General features: G+C 38.9%; 1 protein-coding gene across 1 annotated transcript in view; it reads left to right on the forward strand.

The window, feature by feature from the left end:
• The window catches only part of LOC111157822 (anoctamin 6), a 184,689-nt gene that overhangs the window by 63,429 nt on the left and 107,621 nt on the right, over positions 1–13,639 (forward strand). Inside the window, exon 3 of the mRNA XM_022519488.1 lies at positions 12,125–12,204. Coding sequence (XP_022375196.1) covers positions 12,125–12,204 — 80 coding nt within the window. The remainder of the gene's footprint in view (positions 1–12,124; positions 12,205–13,639) is intronic.

Genomic DNA, 13,639 nt, shown 5'->3' on the forward strand with positions numbered 1-13,639 from the left:
GAACATGTGAGATGATGAGCGATGATGACAACCTAAGAGGTCCTTCCTAGTCTTCAATTCGAAGGCAATTATGAGCCTTTTGCTCTGTGTATATATGACAAGCTTGTAATTGGGTTTTGAGATCTTCTGTTTTGTGTGCTAAATACATTCTTAGTAGTTAAACTTTCACACTTCCTTACTTAGAATTCAAAAATCTCAAAAGTGCTAAAAAGAATTTTTTTGGTAATTCATTTGGTTATAAAACCTGACAGATCATAGCACTGTATGTCAACTATACTCAAAGACAAAAACAAACCAAAAACACCTGACAGATCCGAACTCATTTGGTGGAGAAACCTGACCTCAGCCGGCATGAGGCTATTTATATATCTTATTTATCCCACTTAGAGTGAGTGTTCATATTTTTGGCTATAAAACTGACTTAATTTGATTAAGGGATGTTGCCCCAGACCCCACTGAGGGTACATAGTAATGTATACTATATACATAAAAGCTATTTTCTTTTTTTTTTGGAAATAATGTTTTTATTTTTTATTTTTTTTTTTGTATATCAAAGCCCCCCCCTTTAATGTGGTGTTTCATGATTAATTGTTTATATATAACACCCAGTGCTTCCTGCAATACGTGCTGCCCTTAATACCCACCACCAGGCTCACCTATCCTCCTCACCCCTGCCCCCAGTTGTTTTCTTTTTAAATTCTGAAACACAAAGGTTTTGGCATCAGAGATTTCAGATAAGGGTAAGGGACTGTGGGCCTATATATGTGTGTGTGTGTGTGTGTGTATATATATATTATTATTATTTTTTTTTTTCTTGCATTTCTATGTTCTCATCCCTCATAGGGTTCAAAAACTCATTTTGAAATCAGGCCTACTTGGGTAGGGTGAGCAAGGAGTAACAACTCAGTGTATTTTGAGTTTAAAGACAATAGAAATTTAAGGGTGGTGTCTTCTTTCATCCCCAGGACACTGTATAATCACTATAATCTGGGGACTGACAGGTCAGTGACTAGGACCGGGTTTCAGCTGAGCTATAGCCAACTGCAAACTCAGGACCCTGAGGGTCCTGGGAGGCCTGGGCCAGTTGAACTGTAAAGTGACAGTAATAGCTTTCCAAGATATTGTTGCAACATATTTCTATAATTAATACCACTTGTCCTTTATAGAACATAAACTGTCTTAACCAAGCTTTAAAAAACAACACCAAATTGGTAAAAACAAATAAAGTCACTCTTCATTTACATGATTGATTATTATCAATGCTATTAAATCTGAATTTTTAAAAACTTATTTTTTAAAATGGTAAAGGTTGCAGAAATGGAAAAGCTGACTCAAATTCATGCCGAATTATAAGGAGCCCTGAATAGCCAAAACAACTTAGAAAAAGAAGAACAAAGTTGGAGGGCTCACATTTCCTGATTTCGAAAATTACTACAAAGCTGCTGTAGTAATCAAAACAGTATGGTACTAACATATGGATAAACATAGACCAGTAGGATAGACTCCAGAGTCCAGAAATAAAATGTACATCTATGGCCAATGGATTTTTGAGAAGGGTGCCAAGTACACTCAGTGAGGAAAGAAGGATCTTTTTGACAAACGATGTTGTGACAACTGGATTTCCACATGTAAAAAGAATGAAATTGGACTGAACGTTGCATCAGATACAAAAAAATTAACTCAAAATGGATCAACAATTTAACCATAAGAGTTAAAGCCTTAAAACTCTCAGAAGAAAACAGGGGTAAATCTTAGGCCTTGGATTTGGCAATGGATTCTAAGATATGACAACAAAAGCATGCCCAGCAACCACAGTAGAGTAGATGAGAATGTGAAATGGTGCAGCCATTGTGGAAAACAGTTTGCTGGTTCGTCAAAAAGCTAAACATTAAATTACTAAATGACTCAGCAATTCCACTACCAGGTATATACACAGAGGAATTGAAAACAGAGACTCAAACAGATACTTGTATGCCGTTGTTCATTGCAGTATTATTCACGGCAGCCAAAAGGTAGAAGCAACCCAAGTGTCCATCAAGGATGAATGAATGATAAATAAAATGTGGTTTGTTACACACACACACACACACACACACACACACACACACACACAGTGCAATATTCAGTCATAGAAAGGGATAAAGTTCTGACACGTGCTGCGACATGAATGAACCTTGACATCATTCTGCTGAGAGAAATAAGCCAGAAACAAAAGGTCAAATGTTGTATGATTCCACTCACATGGAATATCTCTAGAAGAGGCAAATTCATAGAGACAGAAAGTAGATTGGATGTTATTATGGCCTGTGGGGAGGGGGAAATGGGAAGTTACTGCCTAGTGGTTACAGAGTCTTTGATGTGATTAACAAAAAGTTTTAGAAACAGTGGTGATGGTTGCACAATATTGTGAACAGAATTAATGCCACCAGATTGTACACTGAAAAATTGCTAAAATGGAAGTTTTTATGTTTTACGTAGGGTAGTACAATAAAATACTTTGAAGATGGTGAAAGGAACTGAATTCAGTTGGAATCTGAGAATTGTGAGAGATACAGTCGGCTTTTCTGTAAAAGCATTAGCTAACCTGGTTGGGATGTGCAAATGAATAATGGGATCATTGTTCCCAGCTCTTCAAAAACAGACGTGTTTAACTTCCAGGTGTATTTTCGGAGCGGAATTATCAGGGGACGGTTGCGGGAATAGGGAGAGGCAGTGTGTAAGAGGAGCTAAAACCACTCTAAACAGCACAGAAATATAACAAGATGAAGAAAATTGTGTTTATCAGAGCTCTTCTCAGGGATTATATTGCTACTGGGGGATCGAAGAAGTCCTTAGAGTTGCCACTGGGGTGGGGCTGGGTGAGACACCCAAGTGACTCACTGAACGGTCCCTCTTTTGTTCCTCTGTGGAACTCTGTTGTGCTGTGGGAAGGAGCGTGTTCTGTTTGATACATTGCTGGAGCAGTGGGCAGTGCAGAGGAAAGGGAGAGATCGTCCTTTTCATAAATACTGTCAAAATATTGGAAGAATATTATCTTGGAGGAGCACTGTATTGTTAGCCTGCCTTGAATGTGAACATACTTCACTGTGGCCCAATGCAGGATGTTTCTGGAACCATAAAAACTCTGGGGTCATTATGTAAGTAATCAGACTACATTCTGAAAATTTAAGAGCGCTAATAACTTTTCTAGAATGACGGAGCTTATAATTCATCCCATTTTTGGTTCACTCACTTATGGATACTCTGTAACATATTAGGTATTGTTTCAAATTCTGAGGAAACGAAGTAGAATTAGATAACGGCTTTTCCTCCCAAGAGCTCATGGACCAGCGGAGAAGAAGAATGAATCAGGACCATACAGTGCAGTGAGGGGGATGGAAACCTATATTTCCCCCAAACTTTATCTTCTGTGGTGGTGGCCTGTTGTGAGAGAGCAACTACCCTGTGATTATTTGGGCCTCTGTTCAGTATAAAGCTGAAAATTTATGTATAATAATCACTCCTTTTTATTTCTCTTCCACACTCTAGAAGACCAACTGAAAAATACTCTATTTTGATAACTAATAATGCAAGTTGAGATTTTGGGCACCTTTAGTGACCTGACAGGTTTTACTAGACAATGGAAAGTGCTATAGGAGCATGGAGTTGAGCAAGTAACCTGACTTGGTCCATAAGTGGTGTACATTGGTGGCATTGGAATAAAAATTTAAAGAAAGGGTAGAATGTGTGTGTGTGTGGGGGGGCAGTGAAGGGATGCACATTTCAGCTAAAATGTACTTAGGAGGAGTTTAAAAATAAAAAGAATGGGGTGCCTGGGTGGCCCAGTTGGTTAAGTGTCTGCCTTCGGTTCAGGTCATGATCCTGGGGTCCTGGGGTCGAGCCCCAAATTGGGGTCTCTGCTGAGCAGGGATTCTGCTTTTCCCTTTCTCTCTCTCTCTCCACCCCACCATGCACCCGGCACTACTTGCGTGCATGCTTTCGCTCTCTCTCAAATAAATAAAATCTTAAAAAAAGAAAAACAAAACGGTTAAAACTTGGTAACTGACTGAATGTCAAGTAAGGAAAGGGAAAAGTGAAGAATGACCCCAGCTCTGGCTTAGGTAGTTGAATCAATGTGATTACAATATATTGATCAAAAATGGAAAGCCAACGGAGAAAGTTTGAAACAAGGCAGTTTTTACCATAATTTAGGGAGAATATTTATTAATTTTCTAAATTGCCTGATGGATAGTGCTGAGTTTCAGACATGAGTCAAAAATTTCCTTACCCTAACAAACTTGACATCTTCATAATGACATTTTTGCCTTTGTCCCTTTTTCTTTCCCCTTCAGCTATTTCTTCCACTTCCAGAATTATCTGAGAGAAAGAGCACATACAAGAGAGTGAGAAAGAGCACATACAAGAGAGTGAGAGAGAGCACATTTTTGCCTTAAGATGGGAAACACAGAATTCTAATAGAAACCATCAATCTGAATTTGAAATTGCATTCCAGAAATGATTAGAGGATGATGTCACTTTTTTTTTTTTTTCCATTTAAATATTACCATTATTGCCAGTAACAAGCTGGGCTTAAAAAAAAAAAAAATCAACCGTCCACTTTCAGAAAAATGAGGAAACATTTCCTGAGTCATGTCTCTTTTCATTGCAAGTAGTAGTCAACAGTGCATAGGACATTGAGGTCATTGAAAAATATTTGCTGAGTTAATGTTGTGGTTTTTTTTTTTTTTTTTTTTTGCACTTGAATTTATTTTATGAAAAAGAAGAGTCAAGGTGAAAAGTTAGGAAGAAAACTTGGTGCCTAACAAGATTAAGAATGCCAGACTTTATTAAAGTAAAAAAGTAATAATAGCCAATATTTATATAGTACTTAACACTTTTCAAGTCACTTTAATCTGTGTGTCAGTTAATTTATTGTCCACAATGACCTTTTGATGTAGGCATTATCATCTGCACTTTATTGATGAGGAAACAGATTCAGGGGTTGAATGGTGTGCCTGAAGCCACAGAATTAAACTGTGTAGAGGTCTTAAAATTCAAGTCCACTGCCCTGGGTGGTAAAACACAGCCATCTCAGCCTTGAAAGAAACTGCCCTGTCTTTATGTTTTATGTTTCATTTTTAACTTTCTTTCCATTTATGATGACTCTTTGGCCTCATTTTAGAATCTCATTTAATATGACAGGGTCTATAATCTGCAGGCTTACAAGCTATGGATAATATGAGAAATAGATTTTCCCCTACTTAATTGTCACCAAAATACAATAGGTCCTATTAAACTGAGGCCAGAGAAAGAGATACTGGAACCTGAGGACCCAAATGCACCTGCCACACGGTGATGCAGGCCCTGTTGGGAAGGCTCACTTGTAGAAGATGTGGGTAGCGAGACTAAGTGGACCCACGTAATACCTGGGAAGTGTGAAGTGGTAGGAAATGGCGGCCCAAGTGTGCAGTTACTTTAAGAATTGTGATGGGTGGGTGCTAGCATTCAGGTCAAATATCCAGTGCATGCTGAGACCATTTTTCAGAGACTTCTGGTCAAAGGGGAGAAGAGTTTCAGGTGCAGGACTGCCTGGCAAATCATTAGACATCCTCCCCAATCTGGATATGCGAATACATCCTTGTTTCCAACATGAATGGGCTGTTCCTCTGATACCTCTTTTTTTTTTTTTTTTTTTAATTTGACAGAGATATCACAAGTAGGCAGAGAGGCAGGCAAAGAGAGAGGGGGAAGCAGGCTCCCCATGGAGCAGAAAGCCCGATGCAGGGCTCGATCCCAGGACCCTGGGAACATGACCCAAGCTGAAGGCAGAGGCCTCAACCCACTGAGCCACCCAGGTGCCCTTCTGATACCTCTTTACTTGTACAAAAGTTCACTAGGTCGTGACATTCCTGAAGGCAGTTTCTGTACTTTTTTATCTTGATGTTTGTACTCTTATCACCTAGCTCCGTGTCTTTAACCATTAGCCAGAACGTTGTATCTGTTTACTTATCTTGTGGAGGTTTTCCATTAGTTCTTCTAGTGGTGCTGGTATATTTACTATACCGTTCTATCATTTGATTTTCAAGATAGGTTGTTGGTTAGGGGCACCTGGGTGGCTCAGTGGGTCAAGCCTCTGCCTTCAGCTCAGGTCATGATCTCAGGGTCCTAGGATTGAGCCCCACGTTAGGCTCTCTGTTTGGCGGGGAGCCTGCTTCCCCCCTCTCTCTGCCTGCTTCTCTGCCTACTTGTGATCTCTCTGTCAAATAAATAAATAAAATCTTAAGAAAAAAAAAAAGATAGGTTGTTGGTTAATATTTATTTGACTTGTAGGTACAATGCTATCTTGATTCCTTATCAACTTATATTTAGCCATAGGGGGACCCCTTGGAATTATTCATAGAAGCTGAGGAGACAAATCAGTGTATTCAAAAATATGTCCAATTCTGGATTTGGACAACTTCCGATTCTCATTGTGTCACTTTTGGTGGTTGGCTTCAGGCAATTGATAACCTGAAATTTTCATCATCTGTGAAAACAAAGATAAAAATAGTATTAAGATCAGAAATTTAGAAGTGCCAAGCATAAAATAACACACTCAGGAAATTTCTGTTTATAGTTTTTCATATCGCTGGGCCTGTGTACATGAACTTAATTTATGTAGTGCTGTATTGTTTTACAACATGCTTTTGAGTTGTCATTTGTACCCTTCGCACAGCCCTGTGAGATAACAAGGGAAAGTAATTTTATTAACAGCTTCAGATAAATAAACTGAGACTAAGTTATTGCCTGGGATCATGCTGCTAACGTTGCAGAATCAGGACTTGAACTCAGTCAATCCCTTTAATCCATGCCCAGTGCCCTTTGCACCAGGTTCATCTATTTTTACCTGCTGTCTCTCATGTGGTCACTAGAAGTCTGATCATTTCAGTGACAAACAATCACCGTAATAAATACGTCAGTTGGACCCACCCACTTCCATGCTGGTGCTGTTTGATAAAGTGTGAATGCCTAATTCTGATTACTTTTATTGCTGGGGCACTACTTATCAGGCACTTTGGTTTTTTTTTTTACTCATGAATTTCCTGAAAGGTCTTTTTATGTTTTCTGATGGATAATAGATTGGCTAAGTTATAAAATTATAGATAATGGATCCTTTTATCACCCACTTTAAATAAGTCTCAAATTTGCTTTGCTCTAGAGGTGATCTATTTTACGGTCTGAAAATAAGTGTTAGTTATTCCATTTCTTCTAATTGATAGACGAATAAGCATATGAATTGCAACTCTCTGGTGAGCTTTCCACTGTGTTGTTATGAACCCATTAAAGTGCCGAGACCTCTAGCTATTGAGCCCCTTCCTTTTGTTCTGGCAAGTCAGTCAGAACTAATACCACCAATGACTGGATTCCTTTAATCTTACTATACTTACCTACCTTGATAGTTTTTTGGTTTGTTTTTAGAATAAGACTCTTTTTTTTTTTTAAAGATTTTATTTATTTATTTGACAGAGATCACAAGTAGGCGGGGCAGGGGCGGGGAAGCAGGCTCCCTGCTGAGCAGAGAGCCCGATGTGGGGTTCGATCCCAGTACCCTGAGATCATGACCTGAGCCGAAGGCTTTAACCCACTGAGCCACCCAGGTGCCCTACCTTGATAGTTTTTAAAACATGCTTTTCTTTTACTTTTAACTAATTGTTATGTGATTAATTATTAAATTTTGGAAAAGTAGAATTTTAGTGGGTTTCTTTTGACCCAAAACCTCAATTGTTTGACTTTTACCTACATAAACCAAATTGATAGATATGTGTACAGTGCTTTCCAAAGTATTCCTTCCGTATTCTCTAAGTCTTTGTAGCCTGGCACTTACTAATGAGCTTAAAATTAACATTCATCGTGTCTCAATTTCTTTTTCTCAAGAAGAGGGAAACTTGGGGCGCCTGGGTGGCTCAGTGGGTTGAGCCACTGCCTTCAGCTCAGGTCATGATCCCAGGTCCTGGGTTCAAGCCCCACATCAGGCTTTCTGCTCAGCAGGGAGCCTGCTTCCTCCTCTCTCTCTGCCTGCCTCTCTGCCTACTTGTGATTTCTCTCTGTCAAATAAATAAATAAAATCTTTAAAAAAAAAAAAAAAGAAGAGGGAAACTTGCTTGCCTGGTTCTTCTTGGTATCCCCAGGGCCTAATGACACAATGACTGTGTAAAATAAAAACCAGGCAGTGAATGTTCGTCGAACCTGACTTTCCATTGTGCTTTCTTTGTAAATCCATACAAAAATTCCACCAATAGGTGAAGGCCAAAGTTTGGTCATCATATTACAATAACTATTTTTCGGGTCTCTAGTCAGCTTTTTGATGAACAGATAACACAGAGATCACAAAAATATACTTTTATATACCAACAGCTGAAATTAAATGACCTTATCATGAAGCCATTCAGAGTGGTACTTTCATTGTGTAAAGCGAGGCATGTTGACGATACTAAAAATACATTTCAAAATGGTAAATGAAAAATGATTTATGTAAGGTAAAAAGTTAACATTTTTGCCTTATTAGAAGGTTTTTCCCCCCGATTCTGCCGTTTTTCATAAAAAGCTCTCAAAGCGTCACCTTGATTTTGACTGTTTTTGCTGAGAAAAGAACTTTTTCAGCTGTGTTAGATTACCAGAAATGAGAATATCAAACAGTAACGGGAGCCCTTCAGTAGTGGAAGTATAATGATCATATTAGCATCATAAATCATTTGCTTCTCAGTACTACAGTAGGTCATGAGAGCAACAGCTGCAGCTTTGTTCTACCGAGATGATGTTTCAGTAAAGCCATTTCTGTTTTTATTCACTCAAATTTACAGTTTCTCCTTTGTGTTGACATTAAGCAGTGAATCTATTAGTTTCCATTACCGACAGAATAACTAAAACTATAAATAGTTCTATATTTTCTGTCACAAATCCTCTCAAGCTGCAGTCGGTGTCTTTAATTTGATAAAACATCTGGGTAATACATCTTGTTTCTTCTCTTTCAGCAAAATGCATACTTTCTTAAGTCTTTCCTTAAAAAAACAAAAACAAAAAGACCCCAAAAAACTCAACAGCATTTCTATCCTGTCTTTGGACCTCAGATTCCTCATAGTTAAATTGGGCATCTAATTGTGAAGTAATCCAGATAAGATGCAAAAGTCAGATCACTCGATCTGATTCACAAAACTCATTTTTAGAAATATCTGAGTATTATGTTCCAGTGAGTTGCTGGTTCTGCCAAAAACAAAACAAAACAAAACAAAACAAAACAAAAAAAAAAACAAAACCCACAACACAATGTATCATAAATACCACATACCTGACTTTTTAATATTTAAATATAAAAACGTTAGGTCTTTCCTTCCTAATGTAAACCAAGTTGCAGATCACCGATTTCAAACACAGTGTCATGTGTATAAACACATTTTAGCAAGTTCTAGAAGCACCCTTCAAGATTGTGATTATCTTGGACAACCGTGGTTCTGATGTTGGAATAAACCAGTTTCTTACGTTACAATTCCCTAAGTGTAGAAGGCTGCACGGTAATCGCCACATTCCTCTGGGGTTCTCGGAGGCAAGCCCCGTAATTTTGGCTTTGGCTGCAGTTCTGTAAGCTTTGGCCCACCATGTCTATTTCTGGTTTCTGCTTCGGTTCACATTTAGGGGTCTTGTGAGAAGCTCAGTTTTTCTAGAGTGAGAATCACGTGTTTGTATTGTCATGGCTACTGGCACGACCTTTCGGTTCATAGGTGTACAGTGATCTGAATTTAGTGGACAGGATTCTGAGTAGATCTTAAATCTAATCTAGATATTGGGTTGTTTCTTAGTGATGTGCCAAAACTAAGAGTTTGGTAGCTGAATTGTTGGCTGACATTTTGGTTTTGTTGAAGAGCCACTTTTAATCCATCTCCCCAATAAGCTTTCTTTTGGACCATTGAAGGGAATTTTTTTCTGGATTGATGGGGACTCAGCCTTTTCCTTCCCAAAAGCCTCTAATAGATTTTTTTTAAAATTAGAATGCTTTTTTAAAAGGCATGACAAAGCCAAGATAATAATCATACTTCATAAAATTAAAAGTAATTTCTAAACACAATTTAATGCTTATTCCATGCTCAACCTTTCTATTTTTGATAAATATGTCCTTTAAAAAAGCTGGTTGGTCCAAGTTGGGATGCAGATACCATATACTGCTAATGGTGGTTGTGATATTGTGATTTTATAATAAGAAATATGTTCGATCTTCCTCAGTTCCAGGCAGGAGCTCCTGCAACTCTGGTAACTTCCTAAATGGCTAATTATAATTCCTAAATGAGGAGATAGAGAAAGGTGCATTTTGTTATGTTGATGAGGGGACTTCTGGAAAGCCCCTGGGTAACCCCAGGGTGAGGGCTGGTTGCAGTGGAAACCCACAGGGAGATTAGAGGGCTGAACCTTTCAGTCCTGCCCTCTGACTTCCAAGGAGGTGGGAAGGAAGATTGAATCAGTTGCCAGTGGCCTGTGATCAATCAATCCTGTCTAAGTAAGGAAGTTTATGTAGAAACCCAGAGGGTGGGGTTGGTGAGCTTGTGCAGGTGTAGGGAGAGAGGGGAGAGACTAGCAGGTGTGGGGAGAGAGATGCCTTCATGAAGAGAGGGCATCTAAGCCCTGTGCCTCTTCGCATATACCTTGCCTTTGACCCTCTTCTTCTGGCTTTTCATCTGTATCCTTTATAATCCCCTTTATAATAAACTGGTAACTGTAAGTAAACGTTCCTCTGAGTTCTGTGAGCCACTCTAGCAAATTAATTGAACCCAAGGAGAGGGTGGTGGGAACCTTTGATTTATAGCCAGTCAGTCAGAAGCTTGAGTGACAGCCTGGACTTGCTGGGGCCCGTCTTGTGGGACCAAGCCCTTAACCCATGGTCTGATGCTATCTTCAGGTGGATAGTGTCAGAATTTAGGTAATTGTTTGGTGGTGTGGGGAAGAAAACACATATCGGAGATACGTTCCTTAGGCTCTTTCAATCTCTGCCTTTTTCATATCATTGATTTATTGAAGAGGCTAGACCTGTTGATAAGTTAGAATATTTATTTAAATTTATTTAAATGTGCATGTAAACACACTTAAATATTTAAGTTCATTTAATTAAGAACATTTTCCCCACATACAGTCCAAATTACATTGTTACCTTTATCAATATTAATAACTCCTTAATATAATCCAATGCTTAATCAATATTCAGATTTCCCCAGTTTGTTTTTAAGTCTTCTACATCTGGTTTGTTCAAGCCCAGATCCTGTCTGGAAGCACACACTGCAAATGGTTGTTTTGTCTTGTTTTCTCTCTTATCTTTTGATCTGGACCAGTTCCTTTTATTCATATCAGGAACTTGTGGGCACGGTGAGACTGGTGCTTGCAGAACAACCCAGCTTCTGGATTTGGTTCCTTTTCCCCTCCCACACTGCTGTGAAACACAGTAACCCCTAGTCACATGTGGCTATTAAGCTGTTGAAATGTAGCTAGTCCAAATTGAAATGTGTTGTGACTATAACATACACATTGGCTTTCTAAGGCTTAGGATAAAAAAAAAAGTAAACTATTTCACTAATAATTTTTTATGTTGAATACATGTTCAGATGATCTGGGTATATCAAATTAAATATATTAATTAATTTTACCTGTTTGTTTTTCATTTTCAAAATGTACCTACTAGAAAGTTTTATTTGGCACCCAGTATATTTCTTCCAGATGGTGCTAGTCAACAGATTTTAAAACAGAAAATTGCTACCCCAAATGACTCCACATCAGTTCTCTGAGATATAGTTGAAGAGAGAACATTAATAGGCTAAAATGTTCCTTAGCTAGAGTTTTACAACATTCAGTTGCTGTGTCCTTCCAAGTGGAAACTAAGTGATTTTCCGTAGTTGATCTAGCCTCGAGCATTTTAAGACGGAGTATCCTATAAGCATGGCATTGTCCAGTAGATGGAATAGCTCCTAAAGATTTTGAGTGGCCCTGATAGCTGGGGGGGTTAAGTCCCATAACCTGGGAGGTGTGCCACAGGTGCTGATACAGTTGTTACACTGGTGCTGGTGATTCACAAGCAGAAAAGTATTATGAGCCAGTGAAAGTCATGCTTTCTTTCTTTGTTTATTTCTAGTGTTGGGCAACATTGAACAGACAGCTGTCTCCAGTTTTGGAGCACTGGAAAGTCAGCCTGATTTCCGAACCCCAGAGTTTGTAAGTACTACTACTACCTCTTCCATTCTCACCAAATGCAGAAGGTTTTTCATGAAATCTTGCCCTCAGTGCCTCTAGATGTGGCACAGGTCTCAGTGGCAGAGCTGTGTATTTAAAGCTCTGGTTCTCTGGGGAACAGGTTCCTGAACTACAGTGTCTTGGTGTCCTGCTCCGTAGGCTTATTCTTCATACTGTTTTGTACTTTCTGCAGTAAAGTAGCATCGTTCGTTCCAAAACTCCTCCTCCATTCATGGGTAGCTTTGCTGTTAGTTTCTGCTGTTAGTGACTCTGGAAACCGGTCTCCATTGAGCACATACAGGTACATTGCCCAGTCTGATTCCCATTTCACTATGCAGCTGTCAGTCATATGACCTTTATAGATGTATCTCGTAGGGCTGGGACTGTTTTGTTGTTTGTTCCTACCAACGGGGGAACTAACTACTCTCACTAAATTAGGCTCATTAAAGATTAGCCATGGTTCTCACCCTCAAGGAATTAAAAATCTTATTAGATGCTACTGTGATTTTATTAATGCCTTGTTTAAAGAAAATTAAGCACATAGGATGCCACGTGCAGAATGTCCTTAGCAAATAGATTTTATATTAGGCTCGTTTGAAGAGAGGGATGAGAAGAAGTGTTTCTCTGACTCACGTACCGTATTACTGCACCGGATGTGTAGGAAAAGCACACCAGGATCCACCTAGATTTACTTATTTTTGCCCCTTGCTGCAAATGGCTTGTCTACCACTTCAGCAAGGCAAAAGGCTTTTTTGGTTTATTTTCAAAGTGAGACATACAGTTGCCACGCCAGTAATTGGCAGAGCACAATTGTATTATTGATAAAGACAAAAAAAAAAAAAAAAGAGAGAGAACTCATTATGTGCTTTTCTTCTTCTCACTCATTCTTTATGGATTACTTACTAAATTCAGCCAAGAGTAAGGAAACCAGGCAGTGCTCTGGACTGAAAAGGGATTGCACATGAAACTGTATCTGCAATGCCATTTTATTTCACAGTGTGGGACTCCTGTGGCGTACTAGCAGATCGCCTACTGTGAAAATCACTTGGATATAATAGAAAGACCACGTCTTCAATGACTTCCCTTTTACATTCAATGAGATTTTCAGTGAAGGAAAATTGCGAATGCCCACCAATGTATCCTGTATCTTAGTTAAAGTAGCAGGGCAGTTTTGTGGTTTTTTTTCCTAACTTCTACAGTGAGAACCCCAAAGCAGAATTGATGCAGATATTTCCCATTTGAATATGAAATTGATACAGACTCCCGGAGCTGGCCCTTTTTTGTTTTATTTTCTAATTGCTGCACGTTGATACTCTTCAAGCACTATTTCTAATCTACAAAGAGCTGTGTGCAGTAGAGTGCTGATGTGCTTGGCAAGCACCTATAGGGTTCGCACTGGTTCCCTGTGTGAAAATAA

This window comes from Enhydra lutris, unplaced genomic scaffold (genome assembly GCF_002288905.1).
Source record: "Enhydra lutris kenyoni isolate GAN:26980312 unplaced genomic scaffold, ASM228890v2 scaffoldscaffold56, whole genome shotgun sequence".
Taxonomy (NCBI): domain Eukaryota; kingdom Metazoa; phylum Chordata; class Mammalia; order Carnivora; family Mustelidae; genus Enhydra; species Enhydra lutris.